Source organism: Nomia melanderi, chromosome 9 (genome assembly GCF_051020985.1).
Source record: "Nomia melanderi isolate GNS246 chromosome 9, iyNomMela1, whole genome shotgun sequence".
Taxonomy (NCBI): domain Eukaryota; kingdom Metazoa; phylum Arthropoda; class Insecta; order Hymenoptera; family Halictidae; genus Nomia; species Nomia melanderi.
In genome coordinates, this window is record NC_135007.1 from 4,702,291 (window position 1) to 4,712,500 (window position 10,210).

At 37.1% G+C, this 10,210-nt stretch overlaps 1 protein-coding gene and 1 long non-coding RNA gene across 4 annotated transcripts in view; one reads left to right on the forward strand and one right to left on the reverse strand.

Annotated features, from left to right (window-relative positions):
- Positions 1–10,210, forward strand: part of zfh1 (Zn finger homeodomain 1) — a 55,184-nt gene that overhangs the window by 42,815 nt on the left and 2,159 nt on the right. For all 3 annotated transcript variants that reach the window (XR_012999436.1, XM_076370929.1, XM_076370928.1), the window contains exons 5-9: positions 406–761; positions 2,185–2,538; positions 3,128–3,463; positions 4,327–4,486; positions 5,108–10,210. The exon at positions 5,108–10,210 is cut by the window's right edge. Coding sequence is in view for 2 of the 3 variants with exons in the window: in XM_076370929.1 (XP_076227044.1) it covers positions 406–761; positions 2,185–2,538; positions 3,128–3,463; positions 4,327–4,486; positions 5,108–5,301 (1,400 nt within the window). In the remaining variant the exon portion in view is untranslated. The remainder of the gene's footprint in view (positions 1–405; positions 762–2,184; positions 2,539–3,127; positions 3,464–4,326; positions 4,487–5,107) is intronic.
- On the reverse strand, positions 546–4,160 carry LOC143174928 (uncharacterized). The gene is made up of 4 exons (XR_012999437.1): positions 3,935–4,160; positions 1,209–1,330; positions 846–1,132; positions 546–729 (listed from the first exon to the last, which is right to left on the reverse strand). It is a non-coding gene; the product is annotated as an uncharacterized LOC143174928 (long non-coding RNA).

Consider the following 10,210-nt stretch of genomic DNA (forward strand, 5'->3'; position numbering starts at 1 on the left):
TTTGATAGGCCTGCGAATAGTAAATAAGAACTGATAGAAACTTGTTGTGTGCTTAAATAAAGCTTTTAATTCTCTCATAATAAGTGGGCATGCTGACATATAACAGAATTGGTATTGTACACAGGTTTTAAAAAGGAATTTTACTTCAAATTTTATGCATAATATTAATGACATACATTACAATTACCCACCATTCGCTATTTGAAGGTCAATTAACCCATTCGCGTGATATTTAACTACAATGAAGAAATTAACTACAGTGAAGAGCACCAACTCCATTATAAGTTACACACGAGTCACGTTGTGTGTTAATTAAGTGATGAACTACATTTATGCAACTACATTTGTATCGAATAAAATAGCATACTGACTAAGCGTTGATCAACAAACATAATTCCGTTGCAGGTATTTACGATATGCCGACTCTTCTCCCTCAAATGATCGGTTTCGGCAGCTACTTTCTCCAAACGTCCTTGAGCAAAATTCTAAATCAGCTACATTCCAAGAGATTGGACGAGGTAGCCGAGCAAATCGAATCTCCTCGGGAGCTTATGAGCCCATCGACTGCGGACTCCGAAGGTACGGAGGGCACGGAGGGTAAAGAATCTCCCGCGCCGGCCGATTCCCAGGGTCTTGACGCGGTCCGGCGGATCTTGGAAACGGTGAACACCTCGGTGACCAAGCAGCTGCTAGAGGCGAACGTGCGGAAGCTCTCCACCTCACCAGCCACTATGAAACGGGAATTCGAAGATGATTATCAAGTATATCATCGTTTCATTTTGTCTAATCCCCTTAACACTTTACCCACCGGGATAACCGGATTCTCAACGCTAGCGTTTACTTACCGAGATCCAGAAAATCGAATTTTCAATGTCTGTATTTACCGACCAGAATTTTTCGAAACTACTGCTTATTGAGTGAATTAACATTGTATGAATTATGTTATTGTTCATATATTGGGTTAATCGTATTATAAGCTCTTCATACGTATCAAATATTTTGAAATTGTTTCTTTCTATAATGGATCGAAGTAATACGTCGCTGGTATTGGCAACGTGTTTTCATTTCAGCAAGCCGGTCGGTAATGTATAAACACTCAACCGACCGTACAATGCACCAAAATCGTCAAACACTAGGCATCGGACAAAAAAATAATTTTTTACTTCTGTACTGTTATACTAGTTTTATATTATTAAATATATACTTACTATTATTGTGGAACAATGTGCACGGAGGGCCTCATGGTGCTGTTTTCGAAAACGAGACGCTTCGACATAATGTAGGGATTTTATTCTAATTATCGGTAGAGATATTGAATCCCTTCGTGGTTCTACGGAGTAGTTGATTTTATTTTACAATAAAACGGATTATAAAAAGATATTCTACTATTCACTAAACTCGCGATTATCTCGCTTTCTACGATTCTCAACTCTGAGCTCTAAATTCTCGTTAACTCTTGAGACTTTCAAAGACCTCAAAACTCGTAAAACGCTCAAACTCTAAAACCTCTAAGACTTCTAAGAATGCTCTCACGATTTCTTTCTCGTATATAAACACTTGAAACGACACACTTTCATACACGCACAAGGACCCGCGCATTCACACTCGCACAGACCTCGCGGTCATCGCACTTCGCTGATTGTTTTCCTTTGGGCCATAGGCCCGCTGCCGAAAACCTACTACTTATTGTTTCCTGGGCCATTGCCCCGCTATTAGAAACTTAAACGCCCTATTGCCCTTTATTCGCGGGCGGACGGTCGCGGCGACCTTCGTGCGGTTCGTCGCTCCCTAATCAATTCGCTTATACTAAGAACAATGCATATTCTACACTAATGATCGGCTAATTATAATTACTAAATTCGCTGATACTGCCTAAAAACTCACTTTACTTTCTTCGTCTCAAGAAAACGCATACACGCACTTACAGAGAGACACTCAGAAACAATTATCCCACAGTACTACTTTTAACATAGTGTTTCAAAGAATAATTCTGCTATCTATTGCAAGAATATTACTTCTCTGTGTATTCGTACCTGCAAATGGTTTCATCGAATCTACTAAGTTCATTCGAAGAAATTGAAATTCTAACCAGAAACCGTATCTTAGAGGTTTTCAAAACTTGTTGCGTAACCATTACACTATGAAAACAAGGACTTTAAACGGAAATGTTCTACAATCTTGCAGGATCAAGATAGTGAAATGTCCAGCGAGATGGCCCACTATCCGGACTGGTCAGCCATGGATCAATATGATTCCCAGAGCGAAGGTTTAGCGGCGAAGCTCGAGGACGTAAATCAATCGAGCACGAAATCGAGCTACAAAAGAAAAGCTGAAGACAGCTCGGAAGCAGACTCCGAGGACGAGGAGGATGCTACGCAAACACACAATGACAATGGGAGGAGAGTGAGGGCCAGGTCGTTGATAGACGACGAACAGTTGGCTGTCTTGAAGGGATACTATGCCATTAATCCTCGGCCTAAGAAGGAAGAGATCATCATGATCGCGAATTACATCAACTTTCCCACTCGTGTCGTGCAGGTACATTTCTGAATCCGTTGATTAACGCGTGAATTATGGAACCACCTTGCGAGTTAATGTTATTTTCACTCTACTTAGATACATTATACTTTCTTATTACTTGTGTTAGTTATTAAAATCTACTTTTGTTGACCCGTTGCACTCGAGAGACGTCTTTAAGTGGCCATTTGACTTAATACAGCAATATTATTCAGTTTGATATTGAAGATTAAGCTCTGATTAATGTATCAATACCTGAAATACTTTGATTGCCATATTCTTATTTACATCCGGATGGAATATGTTAACATGTATCTATCTTACAGACTGAAACTGAAAAACTCCTACGATATTAGCTTATATAAACTCTTAATTGTCTCCAAAAACAAATCCTAGAATTATTCCATTACTATCGCTACGTAAACTTCAAAGTTTAAAGATCTTTTTCTCACGTTATTCCAATTAATTTCGTCTTTTCGTTTCATACTACAAGTGCGTGTAATAACAACGTACACAGAGGATAAGAGCTTCTAAGTGATTCACAGAAAATACGTTTAGATAATCGTTGTTTTAAATTGAAAACAGTCGTTTTAACAGAATTTCATATCAGGTTTGGTTCCAAAATTCTCGAGCGAGAGATCGACGGGAGTCGAAGATTCCAGCACTGGTACCGTTGGCTAATCCAGTTAGTCAAACCACTATCGAGCAACCCCTCGATCTGTCGAAGAAAGAAGCACTCACTCAATCAGCGTGCAAGGAGAACGACTCCAGTTGGACCAAAACCGCGACTTCCTCTCCCGATGAGCCAAAGAACGACAACCCGCCAACGCATAATCCGGATACGGACGATTTAGAGGACTCGCCCCTAGTTATAGATGAAGAAACCACGGACTCCACAGAAACAAAACGCACGGCGCCAGCTCCAACTGGAGAAACCGTTCCGAAGGTAAATGGTCTACGTGATATACATTGAACAATAGCTGTCTTTTATTACTAAAAATGTTTGGAACGTAATTTTTATGTCTCCCTTGGCTAAAGAGTTAATGATGAAAATTTCTATTTTGAAATGACATATAGTCATTATTTAAATGCCATTTATAGAGAAAAACATGTCCTCGTGTACAGTATATTTTCTTGAACACTAGGTTTACGGATATTTATTGTACAATTTATTCTATTGTACCCGGAAAAATTGGTGTTCGTTCATTTAGTATTTGGAAAGTAGAGCTTTAAAAATTGGCAATTAATTTACACATTCGCATAATTGCATCAATCAAAATCGACATAAACATTTGCTAAATAATGTTTATAAAATTCAATGTGCGTCTAATTGGCGTGTTCCATAAACTCAGTGTTAAAGAACAAAAATAAGTTACTTTTAACTAAAAATTTGTTTAATTTCCAACTCATTATGTACCACGTTTCCTTTATTTTATTTTATTTCGTAAAGTCGTATTCGGTATTTACACACTATGATTTTAAACATTTCTTTGCTTCGCTCAGTAGCTTTCCATGAATCGCTACTCTGTTACTACGACGCAACAAACCTACTACCTAACTTTCATGAATTTTTCATGAAGACGATCCTTAACGAGAATAGACGTAATCATTAGAGTGTCTATAGTTGTTGCACGTGAACAAATGAGAATAGTACAAATGTACTTAAGAAACGATAACTTTTATTACTTGCTAATCATGAAATAATTTTAAATGAAACAAATTGCTGTTTTTTATAAACGATAGTCACTTTTTATAACTTCTTTTCTGCTCCTGCTTATTGTTGGTTACATTATTGCTTTGTTTGATCAGACTCAACCTCAGACAAACGCAAAGAACGAGAACGAAAGCACGAGTCGATCGGAAGCACCGCCAGCCGCTGAGATCGAGCAGGGTGTCTTTTTCTGCGATCGGTGTGACAAAACATTCTCAAAACACAGTTCCCTAGCGAGACATAAATACGAACATTCCGGTATGTATTTCAATTAATTCTTTCCTTATTTTCTCACCGAAACATGAAAACATGTTCTTAGACTCATATATATCTAACACATCTACATATATTTAAAGAAACATAATATTCTATGAATAACTCAATATCGTTATATAAATAGATTAATGAGTAGGTACTGCTCAAATTGAAATCTGCAGAAACATAAATCGGTCTTTTAAGTATTTTGCTACAGTTTTCTTAAAGATAAACACTCAACAACATTGGTGTCATCATAAAACAGTCTCACATAAAGATCGTAACAAAATTTAATATAGATTTGTTAGTCTTGTGTTTCCTTGAACTATCGTTGAAGAAATCATTGGAATTAGATTTTTACTTTTCCACGCGTAATCTCCGGAAATCCGAATTTTCATAAACATTTATAACTCGTTCATAACTCTAGAATCGTAACATTTGGACCCTATGAGCGATAAAAGTATGCTGCCTGTTCTCATGTTTTCACGTTCCTCTAACGTCCGCCCCTGATCGTTCGTTCAGTGCACACAAAGCGTATTAAATCCGACCGGCAACCCATTGATCGAACAACGATGTGACAGTGTGGCCAGCCTAAATAACAAAGATCGTATGAATTGTCCGCAGGGCAAAGGCCGCACAAATGTTTAGAGTGCCCAAGGGCGTTCAAGCACAAGCATCATCTGACCGAACACAAGCGACTGCACAGCGGCGAAAAGCCCTTCCAGTGCTCCAAGTGCCTAAAGCGCTTCTCTCACTCCGGCTCCTACAGCCAGCACATGAATCATCGTTACTCTTACTGCAAACCGTATAGAGAATAGAACTGGTCCCGCTGAACCCAAAGGAAAAGAAGAAAACGAAGAAAATGAGACGAAAGACTCCTCGTGGGCTTAAGTTAAGTATGTACGGTCCTTTTTCATTTCCACTGCGGGACTCGGCATTTAAGTTGAAGAAAAAACGACAAAACTACTACGTATACCTCGCGTTCATCACGCGAGAAACACAAAGATTAAGGGTTCTTCAGGGTGGGGAGGGGGGCAGGGTGTTAGAGAACTAGAAGTCGCGACCGTCGCGCGGGTAGGGACAGACAGAGAGAAAAAACTAAGAAATCTAAGTGATTAATAATGAAGAGAGAAACGGGGAGAGAGGGACTGCGTGTAACGCAGCGAAGAATTAGCTAAAGCGTTTAAAAATAATATATTTAGACGGATACACGAAGCTAACGAGATGGATCGCGGACTGGTGAACGACACCACTTCGAAGATGGCGGTGAAAGATGGCGGTTCGAGAAGATCGCGAACGAATCACGTTGATCTCGAGCAACGGCATCGTCCGAGCGTCTCGCTGGTTTCTTCGGGAACGTTCGTTGCCACGCGGGCGAACGAAACGAAACGAATACTATAAACAGAGGAGAAAGGATTCGCGGCGACCTCGAGTCGACGAGTTTGAAACCAAACAATACGCAACGGTACCAAAAATGCATAATGCAATAATCTATTATATATTATATATAATATACATAATATTTTAGTATTTTTATTAACAAGATTATTATATATACCATGACAATAATAAGGAAACTAATTAACGTACAAATTTGTTAGCCACGTTCGCAACGGGGTACGCGATATTCAGTCGCGACGCGCAAATATGGCGAAGGGATGACGGGAGCCCGCGTAGAGGTCGCGCGTGTGCAATCACCGATGAACATGTTCGTCGAAGAATTAAATACAATAAGTTTCACACGAAGGTAAAACCACTGTTCCAAATATTTCGCAGAAATTCAGCCTCGTTAATGATCATTCTTGAAACTTGAAAACCAAAAACCTACGATGGAAGCTTTGTAATTCTTTCAGAGATCAATCTTTCGAAAATTCGAAATTCTTAATCGGTTGTGTCAGTCGGGGACGTGATTTTATTGTTTTTTAATGCCCAATCATGAGTCAAAATGAAATGATTAGCATTGTTAAAGGGAAAGAATGAGTCAGTACGAAAGCATGCGTGCGATTAGGTAAAAAGAAAAATCACGTGAGATGATCGAAGCACCGAATACAAATTGCGTCTAAATTTGAACGACTAACTTAGAGCTTAAATGTAAATTCCGATGATCCATTAAGAACGAAATAAAAAAGGAACTAAATAGATTATCTTAGATAATTCGGTGGTTTCTCGTGATCGATCGGGTCCTCGCTCGTTCCAAACGAGACTCGACTGAATTGCAAATTGTACGTAGCGTCGTAATGTTTCTCTGGGCCTTAGTTGTCGATAATCGATGCCATACGAGTATCTTTTGATCATCATGTACTTACTTCAAATATTCCGTGTCTACATATTGCCGGCATTCATACAACGTAACGCGTGATACGTGAGAGATTCCAGATTATGCTACCAAGTATAATCAAATTAAGTTAGTCGTTTGGGAACGTAATTTTATTGTTGTTAAGATTCATTCAAATTTGTATATTTTTAAACTGATTATTTTAAATTACTATTATATGTTTTTTTTATATTTTATGAAATTAATTACAGAGTTTGGTAGTTGTAATAATATTAAAGATTTAAAATGGGAGGAAATAAGTTTTATGCGATTTTTGCTTCGTTAAGGAAGAAGATTGGGCATATTCATTGACAAAAAAGAAACTTTTATTTTGGATGTATTAAATCAACATAGATTGTTTAAACAGGTCATCGTTCTTTCCCACTTGACTTAAATATCTGTTTCGTCGAGAAATTCATAATCTAATAAGAATTTATGCATTTTTTCTGGAATAAATCCAAGAACTTTGTGTGTAAAGTAGAATAATACTTTATTTTTAAACAATAAAACAAGCTTATTTATCGACTCATTAAATTTGTTGTAAAGTAAATGAAAACGTGTACGATGGGTTTCGTCATAAATGCTGAATCTCTGCGTATCACAGCGTGCAAAGGTGAAAAAGAAGGGATAGAAGAAAAGAGAGTGAGGGAGAAAGAAGGGGGGAGCGAAAAGGAGAAAAAATGAGTAACGCGTCCTAGAAAAAAGTATATGCCTTAGACATTCCGTGAAAATATCGATTCGTATCGACGCTATCCGTGCCCCATTTTATTTATTCATTAGAAAAGACACCGCGGCCTCTGGTACTTTCCGTCAGAGCTCGCCGGGTCCGTCTGGGACCGTCGATGGAAACGTCGCGAGCTTGCGTAAATACATTGCATACATACGTACACGACTTTCGGCGCATGAAAGTGAATGGCATCGAGAACCTCGCAATAAACAATGAAACAAAACGAATGAAAAGATGAAGAATTAGAGAAAACAAAGGAAAATAATCCCTTCACCGAGATCCGGGCCCCGATCGTAAACACTAAGTATAATATTAAAATGCTTCCAATAACTGTACTATTAAAAGGAGAAAAAAAAGCAACAAAAAATGATTATTACAACATTTTTATGATTTTATTCGTTCGGATGCATAGATAAGCGGTATAATATATAATATATATATTAATCTACAGATCGATAATACTCGAGAATGTATTTTATAACGGTTTATGCCTCTTTTTATTTACACGTACCACGAGTGACAAGTGATATATATATATATATATATATATTATATTATATTATATATATTGTTATTGATAAAGATTGATGAGCAAAGAAAAAGAAAGAAATTAATGGAAATGTCGACTTATATGGGGAGTATAATTAACTGCGCAAGGCGAATATATATATAAACGCGTGAAAAAAAAGGTAAAAACGAAAAAAACCAGAAAAAAGTTTAAAAAAAATAAGCGGCAGTGTGCAGTGTCGCGTTTCGGCCGAGCGGGGGTGTCATCGTTGCATTTCCTCCGCGTCTAAGAAGCTCCGGTTATCCGCGACAGGCATCGTGTCCGTACTACGTGAAAGATAATTGTGAAATGAGAAAGAAAACTCCAGATATGATGCTTAATAATACTCATTTATTATAGCGTTAATAGTTAAGAAATATATTTTTATATTATTATAATATTACGACACGATATAGTACTAATCGATCGCCGCGGTACCGTGAACCCGCGACGAGTCTGTTCCTTGGCTGGTACAGATATGGGAGAGGAATCGAAATATTTTTTATTTTCCTAGTTTCGAGATGCTCTAGCGTCATAAGAAACAACGTTCCTGTGCAATCGACTTTGTTACATCGCTGTTGTTTCTCTTTTATTACGTCTTTTTGTTCTTTTTTCTTTCCTTTGTTCCCCCTTTTTTCCCCCTTTTTTTAAATGTTGTTCGTGTATTGTTCGATCACGATAAAGATAGATCTGTCCGATATAATGACAATGTCAATATTTAATAATAGTCAATCGTTAATCGCGCCATTTTTCATCTAGACAAGGTACGAAATTCTTCTGCAGTTGTTTTACCAAAAACGATATGAAGAGCTGATAAAATACGATTGCAAATTCGGATTTACTTTTTCATTCGTTGATACGAAATGTTTGAAATTGTACGAGACAAAATCTGATTAGATTTAGACAATTCTTTAGATAATTTCAACTAAGTATTAATTTAATTAAAATCTTAATGGCGGAGGGTAATTTGTCTCATAAATATTGTAGTGTGTAATATGATCTGTATTATTATGTGTTAAACAGAAGATATGTTATTTTGTGGTCATTCCAAAATGAATGCGTTATTAGAATGATCAACTTGGGCTTCATGATACGTAAAAGGCGATAAATTAATCAGTTTATAACGTAAATAAAACAATATGTTAAATATCCGTACCTTTAATTCACAGAACGCGTTACGAAATTTCGTTCTTTTTTTGTTTGGTAACACGATAATCGAGAAATCAAGAAAAATTGGCGCTCATTTTGCTTTCGGGCAGTGGTTACGTGGTTTAATTATGATGGGATCTATCTTTAGTGCGTGCAAACAATATATGTATAGATCATTCATTTTTTGTGAACCATTTATTTTGACAACAGTACATCGGCATTCCTGTAATCCGTTTTCCATAATTTTGTAATAAGATTCACGCTTAGATTCAGACTCGTGACCCCCCTCCTTTTCGTTTTCCGTATGGAAAGACAAGCCTCGATTCTGTACTTTCGAATACTTTCACGACCAACGGGTTTTTTAGGACATCAGGAAGGAAAAGCAGGAAACTTTACGAAGACAATACTACATACGTATAAGCGATTAAATGAAGGATAAAAGAAAAAAGTATATATATATATAAATAAATAAATAAATATAAATATATAATTATAAATATATAGTTATATTAAAGATAGAAATATTTGCTCTGATTCGAGAGTATTCGCAACCTGCTCGCCTCGATGTATGTACGTAATTTACTAAGTGACACAGACTACAATGTAAATTCTTGCCAGCTTTCGCGCCATCGGCATCGATTATGTCTCCGTTACTTCCTACACTATTACACGAAAGCTAACGAAACTAAAGAAAATAACTAAAGATAGGTTAAAAGAAATACTCGTAACAGAAGAATAAGAGAGAAAAAAAAAGAAAAGATAACGAGAAAAAGATAAACAGGACACGAGACAGCGAGGAGAGGATTACGGAAAGGAATGAAATTGTTAATGATTGTTGATGCAACGATTTAAAGAAAAAGAAAAAAAAATAATAATGAGCACCGTACGATGCCTTCCGTGAACGACCGAGCTTGCCTAGTTAACCGAGATAAAATAGAGAATTCGATGATTCGATCTCGAAGTGAATTTTCTCGTCGAAAGTAAACATTA